We start from the raw sequence: 15,640 nt of genomic DNA on the forward strand, positions 1-15,640 counted from the left end.
CTCTCTCTCTCTCTCTGACACACACACACACACACACACACACACACACACACACACACACACAGTATTGGAGGAATGGTCAATATTCAGAGATATGATACAAATGATCATTCATACCTTAAGGGCTACAAGCACGTTTTCATCTTCAGTACTTTGGAACAGATCCCTTATACTGCTAGCTCTTTGCTTTCCAAATTTTGGGAGGAGGTACTATGGATCAGAACAAGAGAACATTGTCTGGTAACATGCACTTTAAAATGCATAGCTTAAGAGCTATGAGCACTTGTTCAATAGCAGAGATATGTTTCACACTAGTGAAGATGAACAAGTGCTCAGAGCTCTTAAGCTATTCATTTTAGAGCCTTTGTTTACAATGTTGTTTTTCTCTTTTTTTCTTTAAATGATTGTTCCTGTCATATCCTTGAATATTGACCAAACAGAAACTCTCTGTTTACTGTGTGGTGACAGATAATGCACAAATAGAAACAAAATGTGTAACAAAAACTAGTCTTTAGAACTGAGGTTACATCACCTGGCAGTAGAGATGAAGAGTTAAAGGGATTGAGATAAAAAGTAATCCAGGGTACAGAGTCATAGGTGAAACAGTAGAGCAGATTGATATGATATTGCAGTGCCTAAGTTTTTAAGAAGAACGATGCAGTGTTCTTTTGGAAATGCATGCCTGTTCGGAGAACATGTATCATTCTTCTTAACAACAAACGTGCTGCATTATTGTATTTATCCACCAGTACCAGGTAGTGTCTTTCATTTAAAATGTCCTTCCACTGTACAGAAATTACAAAATGTGTACGAGTGCAGGTTGTGATGCATGAATGACAACACATGGATATCTGGGTCTGGCTATGGTGTATGCACAGATAGCCAAAGCTTGGTTCAAGAATCATAAAAGAAGGTTGTATACATGGAAGAATCCTGGAGATACTAAAAGGTATCAAATAGATTATATAATGGTAAGACAGAGATTTTGGAATCAAGTTTTAAATTATAGAACATTTCCATGGGCAGATGTGGACTCTGACCACAGTCTACTGGTTATGAACTGTAGGTTAAAACTGAAGAAACTGGGAAGGTGGGAAATTAAGGAGATGGGACCTGGATAAACTGAAAGAACCAGAGTTTGTACCGACTTTCAGGGAGAGCATAAGGGAACAATTGACAGGAATGGGGGAAATAAACACAGTAGAAGAAGAATGGGTAGCTCTGAGGGATGAAGTAGTGAAGGCAGCAGAGGATAAAGTAGGTAAAAAGATGAGGGCCGCTAGAAATCCTTGGGTAACAGAAGAAATATTGAATTTAATTGATGAAAGGAGAAAATATAAAAATGCAGGAAATGAAGCAGGCAAAAAGGAATACAAACGTCTCAAAAATGAGATCGACAGGAAGTGCAAAATGGCTAAGCAGGGATGGCTAGAGGACAAATGTAAGGATGTAGAAGCTTATCTCACTAGGGGTAAGATAGATACTGCCTACAGGAAAATTAAAGAGACCTTTGGAGAGAAGAGAACCACTTGTATGAATATCAAGAGCTCAGATGGCAACCCAGTTCTAAGCAAAGAAGGGAAGGCAGAAAGGTGGAAAGAGTATATAGAAGGTTAATACAAGGGTGATGTACTTGAGGACAATATTATAGAAATGGAAGAGGATGTAGATTAAGACAAAATGGGAGATAAGATACTGTGTGAAGAGTTTGAAAGGGCACTGAAAGACCTGAGTCGAAACAAGGCCCCCGGAGTAGACAACATTCCATTAGAACTACTGACGGCCTTGGGAGAGCCAGTCATGACAAAACTCTACCAGCTGGTGAGCAAGATGTATGAGACAGGCGAAATACCCTCAGACTTCAAGAAGAATATAATAATTCCAATCCCAAAGAAAGCAGGTGCTGACAGATGTGAAAATTACCGAACTATCAGTTTAATAAGTCACAGCTGCAAATACTAACGCGAATTCTTTACAGACGAATGGAAAAACTGGTAGATGCGGACCTCGTGGAGGATCAGTTTGGATTCCGTAGAAATGTTGGAACATGTGAGGCGATACTGACCTTATGACTTATCTTAGAAGAAAGATTAAGAAAAGCAAACCTACGCTTCTAGCATTTGTAGACTTAGAGAAAGCTTTTGACAATGTTGACTGGAATACTCTCTTTCAAATTCTGAAGGTGGCAGGGGTAAAATACAGGGAGCGAAAGGCTATTTACAATTTGTACAGAACCAGATGGCAGTTATAAGAGTCGAGGGACATGAAAGGGAAGCAGTGGTTGGGAAAGGAGTGAGACAGGGTTGTAGCCTCTCCCCGATGTTATTCAATCTGTATATTGAGCAAGCAGTAAAGGAAACAAAAGAAAAATTTGGAGTAGGTATTAAAATTCATGGAGAAGAAGTAAAAACTTTGAGGTTTGCCGATGACATTGTAAGTCTGTCAGAGACGGCAAAGGACTTGGAAGAGCAGTTGAACGGAATGGACAGTGTCTTGAAAGGAGGATATAAGATGAACATCAACAAATGCAAAACGAGGATAATGGAATGCAGTCAAATTAAATCGGGTGATGCTGAGGGAATTAGATTAGGAAATGAGACACATAAAGTAGTAAAGGAGCTTTGCTATTTAGGAAGTAAAATAACTGATGATGGTCGAAGTAGAGAGGATATAAAATGTAGACTGGCAATGGCAAGGAAAGCGTTTCTTAAGAAGAGAAAGTTGTTAACATCGAATATAGATTTAGGTATCAGGAAGTCGTTTCTGAAAGTATTTGTATGGAGTGTAGCCATGTATGGAAGTGAAACATGGACGATAACTAGTTTGGACAAGAAGAGAATAGAAGCTTTCGAAATGTGGTGCTACAGAAGAATGCTGAAGATAAGGTGGATAGATTACGTAACTAATGAGGAGGTGCTGAATAGGATTGGGGAGAAGAGAAGTTTGTAGCACAACTTGACTAGAAGAAGGGATCGGTTGGTAGGACTTGTTTTGAGGCATCAAGGGATCACAAATTTAGCATTGGAGGGCAGTGTGGAGGGTAAAAATCGTAGAGGGAGACCAAGAGATGAATACACTAAGCAGATTCAGAAGGATGTAGGTTGCAGTAAGTACTGGGAGATGAAGAAGCTTGCACAGGATAGAGTAGCATGGAGAGCTGCATCAAACCAGTCTCAGGACTGAAGACAACAACAACAACAACAGCCAAAGCGGTTAAGGCAACCACTAGGGTAAAATGGAAAAATCTGGGTTCAAGTCCCAATCCATCACAAATCTTCATTGTTATCATCATTTCATATAGACCAGGTTGAGATGGTCAGCAATGTAGCCTGAATAATTTCAGTTCCTGCAAAGCTTTTGTCACTTTTCAACATGAAGGTCTTTTTGTTTACAAAACATTGTGACTGTGACTAATTCTCTTTCTATTGATGACTATTGTCTGCTTTCACTTGGTAAGTAGATTTTTTTTTCTTTATTTGAGTGTGGTTTCATTTTGGAAATCATCATCATTAGACATCATTCATTGCGACATGTAGGTTTGATTGTATTAATATTCCTGAATTTCAATCCAAACAGAACCAGTGGGAGCAAAAACACCAAAGTTTGCATTTGATACAAAGATAACATCATTTATAAGGCATTCAGGTCAAGGATTTGCTCTGCTGTGTCAAGCACAGGGACAACCAGTGCCATCTTTTAGGTAAGCATGATAGTTAAAGAGCTAAGGAGAAACTCAACACTGATGAAAATTTCATCTTGAAGCAGATTTGAGTATGTTGCAAACAGAAACAATACGTGCTTTATCACAGTAGATTCTAAGAATGCTATTGAAGGCTTTGGGTATCGTTGATCCATCTCCTAGGTAAGGAAACCGATTTTCTTCTTTTATTTAAATACATCTGCAGATCCTATTGGTGCAAGAGCTCCAAGATTTTCAACAAAAGACAGAAGTCATACATTTATAATATCCATTGATGATGACTTTGCATTGTTCTGTTCTGCTCAGGGGTCTCCTATACCAGCATTTAGGTAAGCTATTTTGTTTTGACAAGTTGTTAAAAAATTTGTTACTCCAGTTAATGAAGTGTGTGGTACTGAGTTGACTTCAGTAATTCAGATAGAAATTTTTAACTCCTAATATTTGCTGCGCTTTAAAACATTGAACAAACATTATTATGAGACTGACACTGTAATGTGCAGAGTTCACTAGTTTACAGTCCACTTTTTTCGGTGCTGCATTCTGTGTGTTGACTAGATATTTAGTGGCTTGCCAGGTAATCTGCCAGATGAATTTCATTTCTGTAAAAACTGAAAAATATTCTTTAGGAGGCAGTAGCCATTAGAGGCACAAAAAATAATTTAACAGCGTTCATAGCTTTTGGGCTAAGAGTTTCTTGTCTGGAAGATGAGACAAAAAGGCTACAATGAAATAGAACTGTTTATGGGTAAAGCTGGAACATTGTCAGTGAATGAAGTTAAATGGGAGCTTAATTTGAAGTTAGTGTAAATGTAAATCAGCAAAGTGCTATGCTAATAATAACAACATTATGAAAAGGACATATTACTACACACAATGTAGTGGAAATGTTGAACCACAGATAGACACAATAAAAAAAGACCGGTAAACAAGTAAGCATTCAGCCAAAAACCCTTCTTATGAGTTAGACAATTCTAATTCAGAAGAAGGCCTTTTTTGGCGAAAAGCTTACTTGTTCAGCACTCTTTTTTTATTGTGCCTATCTGCGACTCAGCATTACCACTGTATCGTGAGTAGCAACCTATTCTTTTCATAATACTGTCATTATTCCATCGAGAATATTCTATTGTTTGATTTTGCCTAAGCTAATAATAATAATAATAATAATAATAATAAAGTGACTGAGAAAATGTATTATTTTGGGGGAATTCACAGAGAGTTAGCTTAGCTTCAGCAGGTAAAACTCCACATTCGACCAATAAAACACATATTTATGAAATTGTTATATAATTTATTAGTGCCTACCTCCAGGAAATATGTGTAGCAATGCCGTTAGGCACACATAAAAGTAAAAGTAACATACCTCATAGCTTTGAGAACTAATAGTCCTCACCTCTCATGTCTGAGAGAGCTGCCCTTTCTTTTTAAACTTCCCCACCCTATCCCTTTCCCCTCCCCAAGGAAGGAACTATGGCTCCAAGAGCTAGGAAGTAATCTCACCTTTACTTTTATGTATGTCCATCAACAGTAGTGCACATATCACTTCATGAAGATATGTGCTGGTCAGCTATCCTGTCATATAATATACTAGTTTTCTCCACTGAATTGGCCTTTGTACAATTATATAATTTTTAAGAGACAATACAATATTATTAAATTAGCAACAACAACAGTAATAATAATAATAATAATAATAATAATAATAATAATAAAACAAAACCTAAAAACTCGGAACTGTCAGAAATATACTATGTCTGAGAATTGAAAAGTCATGAAATAATTCTGTTCATTGCGAACCTCAGAAACATGGCTACCAAAAGTGCATGTACCTGCTCTGGAAGCAAGGTATGCAGCTTTGAAGAGAACAGGACTACGGATAGCTGATAAAAAACAATTTATCATTAGGAACAAAGCATTAAGTCAAGTGGAATTCAAAGAAATTTGGAAAACTTCTGAAATGGAAGTAACACAACCTGCTTCGGCACCAGCAACAACTGAAGCCACTGAACAACTTGAACCTATTTAAAACTTAGGAGTAACATAGGAAGAAGAAGAATGTGAACAAGAAGGCACTGATGAAATGCCTGGCACTCTGCTTCAAAGATAACAAGAACTTAAAAAAAATATGGCCCATGTATCATCTAATGGAGAAAGAAAGTGGCTCTTGACTTTGATAACTGTGAGCAGAAAACAACTAGTGCCACTGATGAAGGAAGTTAAGGTTGCCCTTGTAAGTGTCCAGATGAAACCAATTCAAGAAATGATCCAGCTCACCTCTTTTGTACAGCAGTAGCAGTAATAGAAGAAGAACTGGTGTTACTAGAATCAAAGCCTACCAAAAAATCATCTGGGAAACCACAGTGGAAAATTCAGCTGGAACTGAAGATGATAAAACTTGAGGTCTGATTCAAGAAACTTGAAGAACATGGAAGAACCTTAACTGAACAACCATCAACTGCAAAGCTTCTGGCTTAAGCACTGGGCCAGTGTGCAAATCAAAATGCTAAGCTGTTCAACACAATGTTACAGACATAATCAGTTAATAGCTAACAACTGGAGAAATGTATTTAGTACAGAAGGGCCCAGCTAAAGGGGCAATACCTGCAAAATTACAGGCCAATAACATGTTTGTCCATCATGTTCAAGTTGCTGATAGGCAGTATATCTGGAAGAATTCAGGACATTCTGGAAGAATATGACACCATACCAGTAAAACAAAAAGGTATCAAGTGAAGGAGCAGGGACACAAAAGAACATTTTCTGATTGACAAAATTATTCTGGAAAACTGCAAAAGCCAGGAAGCAAATTTGCGTATGACCTGGATTGAGTGAATGAAAACCTTTGACTTGCTGCCACACAGTTGAATGATAAAGAGCCTGGAAACCATCAGGGTCAGCAGAAACACCAGGGAATTCACAGAAAATGCAAGAGAACACTGGAAAAGAGAACTATTTGTCAGAGAAGAAGGTATTTTATAGGGGGACTCATTGTCGCCAATGCTATTTATTGTCACGTCGGTTACCCTGTCAGCCATCTTACAGAAAGCAACACTGGTCTATCAAACAGTGAGAAATTCTCTGAAAATATCCCACCTGCTGTATGTGGGTGACTTGAAGCTCCATGGAAAATGTAGAATTGATGGCTCTTGCAATTTAAGCAGACAATGGATGAAGAGAAGCGTGAATTGGCAGATGATGTGAAAGACAGCAAAGAATCAGCTCTGATTGAAGTCACCAAGAGAAAACTTCTCAGCATACAACAAACCAAAAATCAGTACTGAAGAGCTTCACTCAAGCCTGCTCAATAAAGCATTGTGTGGACTATTTTAAGCAAGATTGAAGGCAAAATTGATAAAGAAAAGACATGGTCGTAGCTGACCACCACAACATCAAAATTAATACCATCAAAGCCAGGAGCAAGAAATTGGCAAATATTCCAAATAGACTGCAAAAAGGCTGATAGAACAATTGTTCATATCTCACACTGTTGCGGACAGATCATATAGACTGATTACAAGCAAAGGCACAATGCTGCTGCACAAGTGAGCCACTGGAACTTGTACCAACATTACTATCTGCCAGCGACATGGATCTGGTGGAACCACAACCCAGAAAAAGTTGTCAAAGTGAACGTGCTAGAATACGACTTCAGACAGATTGAATGTTGAAACACAATGCACCAGACATCACAAGCGTGGAGAAACAGAGAGTGTGGATCATTGACATTGCCATCCCAGATGATAGAAGAATCTGAGAAATCACTCGAAAAACTTGCCATGTATGAGGACTTGAAAATCAAACTGCACTGACTCTTGCATAAACCAGTGAAAGTGACCCCAGTGGTTTTCGACACACTGGAAGCTCGGTTCAAAGATATTAGTGAGCACTTGAAAACCAATGACAAGGATAAAATATCTGTCTGCCATCCACAGAAAACCACTTTTCTGGGATCTGCACATATACATCATGCTGTTGTAAACACTTGGGAGATGGCTGTCTAGTGATACAATGTGAAACCCAGCCTAGTTATCTTGTTTGTTGTGTCTACTGTAATAATAATAACAATAATAATAATAGTAATAGTAATACATTCTTACCTAACAGCACACACAGCTTTCATAAATGTAGGTTCCTTCTTCAGTCAAGAAAATAGAAAACTGTTAAGGAAGAGTGGACAAAAAACCAAGTTACTCAGAAACAGGCTAACAGTGACTCACTTCATGAGATTTGTTCATCTTAGTCTGGATTACAAACTACATGGATCTTCCCCTTCTCCATACACCCATGTTCATTTATTCATTTCCCCAATGAAGGAGGAGAATTTTGAAAGTTCATAAATGGCATTATCCTTTTTAACCTGCCCATGGCATAATATCCCATACATATCCACGGAATACACTTGACATAAAGCCTATGAATGAAGCAGAAAGCTTGATAACATTTAATGTGACATAGCAGTGCTCCCTACTCTAGAGTTTTCTCCCATTGCGGAGACTACTCTGTGAGGGATCTCTGAAGATACGTAATGAAATTGTTAAATTTTTTCTCATTTGGTGGACAACTAAAACTTGGTTTCCAAAACTCGCCATGTCGGTCAGCTACTGTTTGTGTGTATGCATGCTGCTACTCAAGAACTATAGGGTTTTTATTTCTTTATTCAGTTGTTATTCATTATAGAGACAGATTTTCTTTACAAATAATTGGATTTCTTGGATGAACACACATACTTTTTCTAACAAACATCATTGAAGATTTCTACATGTAACTGATGAGTTAAACAATTTAGCAGTCGTTAAGAACTCACCAAATTGTAGGGGTATTGAGTCATTGACAGGCCCACAAACAAGACTGAAAACTTTGTTAGCTATTGAATGAATCCTTTTTTGAGCCACACACACACACACACACACACACACACACACACACACACACACACACACACACACACACACTTTGTGCCAGCTAAATTCTGGGATAAGTGGTTGTCAGGTGAGTGGACAAAGTCAGAAAGGAGGCAAGGGGAGGGAGAGATGTTTGAGGAAGGTGGCTTACAGCTCTGAGAGAGGCAGCAGATGCATGAGATAGGAATGGGCACTGGCACAGATGAGTACATGCAGGGAATGATGATGACAATATGTAGGAGTGGATTGGGAGGGGGTGACAGTAGAGGAGAGGGAGACTGTACAGAAGAGGATTTGGATACAGGATGAGTGAAGTTGGATGCTAGAGCAGATCCAGTCCAGTCACAGGCTTACCCTATCCCATCAGAAGCAGGGCCATATATGAAAGAAGTCATGTAATACACCAGCTCTGCTGGAATTACAACACGGCATTTTATGTGGGCACGGTCTCCAGTCAGCTGTCCACCCATCAAATTTTGGCTCAGGGCAGAGTTGACAACTTAGTGGTGGAACACGCTGCTAAGCACAGTCTGTTCAATTCAGTGGTTGGTTCACAACTATGCCACATGGATCCTTTCCCCAATACCATTTTCTCTGAACTACACAGATGGGAGTAGTGCTTGCTACACATCATTCCCATAATCGTCCTGGCCTCAGTCTCTGCTAGCTCCCAGCCTGAAACCCTCATGCACCCTGCCCTGGGACTCTTAACTTCACTCAGCCTGCATCCACGATCTTTTTCCTTAAGCCTCCCATTCCTTTTTTCTGTCACCCACTTCCAATCCACTTTCTACATGCCATTGTCATAATGTGCTGCATGGGCTCACCAGTACTGGTGATTCTCTCTCTCTCTCTCTCTCTCTCTCTCTCTCTCTCTCTCTCTGTATGTGGTGTGTGTGTGTAAGTGTGCGTGCATCCGATTGTGCGTACACTCTAGGTTTCATAAAAAATCCAGCAATATTTTCAGTCTTAATTATGTGCTGTCAACAACTGCATGCCTCTGCTATTTGGTAAGTTATTACCTTTACTCCTAGTCTCTCTCTCTTCTTCTTCTTCTTCTTCTTCTTCTTCTTCCCTTTTTTTTCTTTTTTTTACCAGACCTTTCCATTGCCAGAATTAGACAGACAGACATGTCTTCTTTCTGCTTTTGTATTTACACTATATTTCTAATTTTTTTTACTCTTCCTTTGATGTATAATGTTCTGTTACCATCATGTGACTAGCAAAGAGCATCTTCTGACACCCAGTTTCTGCCTTCAAACAGAACCGGTAGGAACAAAACATCCAAAATTTTCAAGTGATGATAAAAGTAGGTCATTTTGGAGACAAGCTGGTCAAGCATTCACTTTACTGTGCCCAGCACAAGGCTTCCCAGTTCCAGCATTTAGGTAAGGAGTTTTAATGTTGCGTACTTGCTCTGTTCCAATACGGAAGATAACTGCAGTCTTGTTATGAATTGTCATCTTTTGTAGAACCTGTTGGAGTAAAAGCCCCAAAATTTGCTTCAGATGACAAAATTAATTCCTTTGTGAGGCATGTTGGTGAAGGTTATGCACTGCTATGCCAAGCACAAGGCAACCCCATGCCTAACTTCAGGTAAGGGTATATATTTCAATCAGCCTCGACTTTGAAGAACATGCAGATTCTTTTATAGAGATGAAAAAAAATTAAAGCAAACGTGTATCACTTGGACAGAAAATGGCATTTATTCAGTGTTTTTTAATTAAATGAAGTAGGTTTTCATATATTGTAATAGATGCCAAATATCAGAAATACTTCAGGTTTAGAATATTATTCTGAGACTATGTTTGTTCTTAGTGAGAAAAATCTTCTGACACTGAAGCTTCCTTTACCAAGATTTATAAAGCTGTTTTTTTAATGTCTTGATCTGGCAACATAAAATACAAAAGTTAAAATGGTACTGAGAGTAGATACATCTTGCTGTCAAGCATGTCCCTCGTGCCTAAATAATGATGATAATAATCTGCAAGTACATATCCATATATACTCCGCTGTCCATCACATGAAGTGTGGCGGAGGGTACACCTTACCGCTAACAGTCATTTCCTTTCCTTTTCCACTCGCAGATAAAGTGAGGGAAAAATTACTGTCTATATACCTCCTTAATGACTCTAATTTCTCGCATCTTAACTTGGTGGTTCTTACATGCAGAGAATTGTTCAGCAGTCAGCTCTAAATGCCAGTTCTCTAAATTTTCTGAATAGTGTTCCTCAAAAAGAATGTTGTCTTCCCTCCAAGGATTCCCATTTGAGTTTCAAAAGCATCTCCATAACCCTTGCATGTTTTTTGAACCTACCCATAACAAAAATAGCAGCGTGCCTCTGAATTGCTTTGATGTCTTCCTTTAATCTGACATGGTACGCATCCCAAACACTGGAGCAGTATTCAAGGATAGGTTGCACTAGTTTCCTATATGCAGTTTCCTTTACAGATGAACCATACTTTCCTAGAATTCTCCCAGTTAATCGAAGTCAGCTTCCGTACCATAATCCTCACATGCCCATTCAATTTCATACATCTTTGTAACATTATGTCCAGATATTTAAAAGACATCGTTGTGTGAAGCAGGACACTACTAATGCTGTAGCTCAACATAATGGGTTTGTTTTTCCTACTCATGCACATTAACTTGCATTTTCCTACATTTAGAGCTAGCTTCCATTTGTCACACGAACTAGAAATTTTGTCTAAGTTCACCTTGTATCCTCGTACAGTCACTCCGTTTTGACACCTTACCATACATTACAGCATCATCACCAAACAACTGCAGATTCCTGCCCTCCTTGTGCACCAAAAATTTTATGTATATAGACACTAATAGGAGTCGTATCACATTTCCCTGGGACACTCCTGGTGATACCCTTGTCTCTCATGAACACTCTCCATCGAGCACAACATACTGGGTTTTATAACTTAAGAAGTCTTTGGGGCATTCACATGTCCATGAACCTATTCCATATGCTCATACCTTCTTTGACAGCCTGCACTGGGGCACTGTGTCAAACGCTTTCTGGAAAACTATAAACATGGAATTTGCCTGTCACCCTTCATCCATAGTTTGCATGAAAAAAGGAAAAGAAGAACCTTCACAATAGATATACCAAAATTTGTGTGGATTGTTTTTTGTTAGTGTATGTTAAAACTGGTGAATATTATATTGATACTTATGCAAGAAGATTACCAATGAAGCAGTCTAAAACCCCTGTGTGTGCACTAGGCTAGCATGATTACTGACTTAGTGATCACACAGTATTTTCAGGAACATATTTTTTGCTGCCATCAATTAGAAGAGCTAGTTGTATGTGTCGATTAATGTAAAAGAGTTAACTAAGTGATGAATGTAACATATTGAAAATGTGGCAGTGTGGTGGGTAATGGTGTCAATAAACACTGAGATGCTTTTGAATGGTATTGCAGTTTTCTGTGGCAATATTCTCATGGAAAATTGGAATCACACCAAGAGATATTAATAAAAGCACAGATTTGTTGGGGTATCAAGTAAAATATGTGACTGGATTGAGGATTTCTTGGCAGGGAGGATGCAGCATGCTATTGTGAATGGGGAGTCATCAACAAATGTATAAATAACTTTAGCTGTATCCCAGCAAAATGTCTTGGGATCCTTACCTTTAATGTTTTATATTAATGATCTTGCAATATTAATAGTGACTTCAGACTTCCTGCAAATGATGTGATTATCTGTAATGCTTTATTGTTTGAAAAGAGCTGCACAAATATTTACCCAAATATTGATAAGATTTCATAGGGGTACAAAGATTGGCAGCTTGTTCCAATTATTGAGAAATATAAAATTGTGCACTTCATATACACACAAAAAAGTGTACTATGACTATAATACTGATGAGTCCCAATTGGAATCAGTCAACTTATACAATTATGTGGGTGTAACAATTTGTAGTGATAGGAAATGGAATGATCACATAGGCTCAGTCATGGGCTAAGAAGGTGACAGACTTCAGTTCACTGGTAGAATAGTAGGGAAATGCAACCTGCATAAAAAGGCGTACGAAACACTCGTGCAACCCATCTGAGAATATGCATCAAGTGTGGGACGTGTACCAAATAGAAGTAACATGGGATAGTGGTGCATGCATGAAGAAAAGCAGCACAAATGTTTGAAAGTTTTTTTGCCCCCTGGGAGATGCTGAAAGAACTGAAATGGTAAATTCTTGAATATAGGCACAAATTGTCCCTGAAATCCTACTTAGCAAGTTTCAAGAACCAACTATAAGCACAAATCTAGGACTATATTAGAACCCTTTGTAAATTATTCCCATAGGGATTGCAAAGAAAAGATTAGGCCAATTACAGTGCAAGCAAATATGTTTAAGCATCCACCCTTTTCACACTCTGTATGTGAATGGAAAGGGAAGAAAACCTAATAACTGGTACAATGGTAAGTACCCTCTACCATGCACTTTTTACAGAGGTTTGCAAAGCTTATATGTAAATGTAGATATGTTTGTAACTATACTTGTTTCTGTTTATGGCAACATGAATTTGAGGAAAGATTCAAGAATATTAATTACCTTGCAGTGAATGGGAATTATAATTCAGATTCTGTCAACAGACTAAAGGTATCGGTAGTACACTTTTTGTCTTTAATAACATTGAGCTCTTTATAGTTGTCAAGATTGCCTTTGGAACATTACGTTCTTAATGTTGCTAAAATTGCAAAGAGTCATAGGCTAGCTATTATTTATCTTTAGTGGAACTGCAGTTTTGTGGCAAAGGTTGGAACTGTTGTGTCACATCAGATGTAAATCTGGTTCGTTAATGTCTTTTTCACATTCCAAACCACTAAACTATAATAATGATATGGAGATGGTCTGGAGATATTAGTGCAAGTCTAGCACCCTGGAAAACATTTTGCTCGTCATACCTGAATGTGGCAGTCATTAGAAACTTTGCACCCTCTGTTGTGAAACCAAGCAAAATAAGTAATCATAGTTCCAGAAAGAGATTTTCACTCTGCAGCAGAGTGTGCGCTGATATGAAACTTCCTGGCAGATTAAAACTGTGTGCCCGACCGAGATTCGAACTCGGGACCTTTGCCTTTTGCGGGCAAGTGCTCTACCATCTGAGCTACCGAAGCACGACTCATGCCCGGTACTAACAGCTTTACTTCTGCTGGTATCTCGTCTCCTACCTTCCAAACTATACAGTTTCGCAGGAGAGCTTCTGTAAAGTTTGGAAGGTAGGAGACGAGATACTGGCAGAAGTAAAGCTGTGAGTACCGGGCGTGAGTCGTGCTTCGGTAGCTCAGATGGTAGAGCACTTGCCCGCGAAAGGCAAAGGTCCCGAGTTCGAGTCTCAGTCAGGCACACAGTTTTAATCTGCCAGAAAGTTTCAAGTAATCATAGTGTTTGAATACTTACTTGCTGATTGCAGTAGACAATAATCATTGCATATTTTATCACAACAGGGTTGGTGGTTTGCCAAGGCTCTGGACAGTTAGTGCTAATATTTTTTGTCTACTTTAATGTTGCATTTCTTCCAGTCTCACGTGAATTCCTCTTGTATGTTTAGACACAAAAAAACCAGTTCTTCCCTTTTGTGTATCTGTTGCTTCTTTTACATTCTTGTTAGACAAAAAAATTTCTGATGGTGTGAAAGCCTGAAGAACTATTTTCTGTTAATGTGTATTCAGAATATTTTCTTATTTTGATATCATCATAGAACGGCTGTTTGCATTAACTTTAAAGCTACACCCAACATGTGCTACAAAATAATTTCTTAGATCTTATTTTTGAATTTCCTTAGTATTTCATGAAATTATCCAGGATCAACTGTGACATCACTGTGTAAATTGTGCCCTAAACTACACATCACATTCGGCTTTTTTAATTAAACAATATCAAAATGAATCTACAGCTAAATGAAGAGAGAAAAATATTTATTTTTGTCAATGCACATGGTTTGTTGGTTTCTCTCTGATACTGTTCTTTTGCATTTTCATTCACCATAGATTCTAAGTGACCTTACTGCCCAATTCATTAGTAGTTCTTCTTTTCCTCCAATCATGTCACTCTTCGGCTGATGAAGCAACCCCCTGACTTCAAAAATTGGTATTTTTGCCAGAATTTACCCATATGTCATCTGATACAATTTTATGAGTATATTTATTCTTTTTTTTATTTCCAAGTTTTTGAGTTTTTGACTGAGTTAATATTGTCATTTTCCTTCCACGACATTTCAACATATTTCCTACTTGTCATTTCTAGGTATTGGTGCAGATTTAATTTCTTGTAGCAATAGTGAGAAATGAAATCTGCCCATGACATTGAAAAAGGAAGCAACGAAAATTGTCAAAATATCATGAAAGGAAAATAACAACATTAATTTGGCTTCAAACCCAGAAGCCTGAAAATCATTAGTTTCATCAAGAAAGCTTGAAATAACTCATCTTATAAGTTTGTTTCATTTTAATTACTTGCCTCATATTGGAGACACTTGCAAAAGTAGTAATTCTGACAATTCCTTTCTTACTGGACTCTCTTATAATCTTACCAGTACTGCTTTGTGGGCATAGTTGAACTGTTCAGTGACTCGATTTAATCATACATGTAGTCCATACGGTAGAATTTCTGGTTCAGAAACTTGTGACAGTGGAGAACAATGATGTAAATGTATATTATTTATTCTATGTCCCCATGCAAACCCTGTTCCACTTGGGAATAGTGTGTGCAAAGAATGATTGTCGGTAAGCCTCTGTATTGGCTCTAATTTCTCGAATTTTCTACTTGTGGTCTAAACGCAAACTGTATATGGGGGAAAGTAACATGTTGTCCGACTCCTCCTGAAAAATGTTATTCAGTAGTAAATCTCTCCGTGATGCACAATGCCTCTCTTGTAATGTCTGCCAGTGGAGTTTGTTTAGCATCTCCGTAACGCTCTCTCGCCAGCTAAATGATCCCATGACAAAACACGCCACTCTTCATTTAACCTTCTCTATCTCCTCTATCAGTCCTACCTGATAGATGAACAGTACTCAAGAATT

At 38.2% G+C, this 15,640-nt stretch overlaps 1 protein-coding gene across 24 annotated transcripts in view; it reads left to right on the forward strand.

Moving 5' to 3' along the window:
- LOC126278103 (Down syndrome cell adhesion molecule-like protein Dscam2) overlaps window positions 1-15,640 on the forward strand; it is an 810,453-nt gene that overhangs the window by 351,619 nt on the left and 443,194 nt on the right. Inside the window, exon 7 of one of the 24 annotated variants that reach the window (XM_049977977.1) lies at window positions 10,071-10,194. The exons of the other annotated variants lie outside the window; for them this stretch is intronic. Within the exon in view, the coding sequence (XP_049833934.1) occupies window positions 10,071-10,194 (124 nt within the window). The remainder of the gene's footprint in view (window positions 1-10,070; window positions 10,195-15,640) is intronic. 24 annotated transcript variants of the gene reach the window in all.

This window comes from Schistocerca gregaria, chromosome 6, assembly GCF_023897955.1.
Source record: "Schistocerca gregaria isolate iqSchGreg1 chromosome 6, iqSchGreg1.2, whole genome shotgun sequence".
Lineage (NCBI taxonomy): Eukaryota > Metazoa > Arthropoda > Insecta > Orthoptera > Acrididae > Schistocerca > Schistocerca gregaria.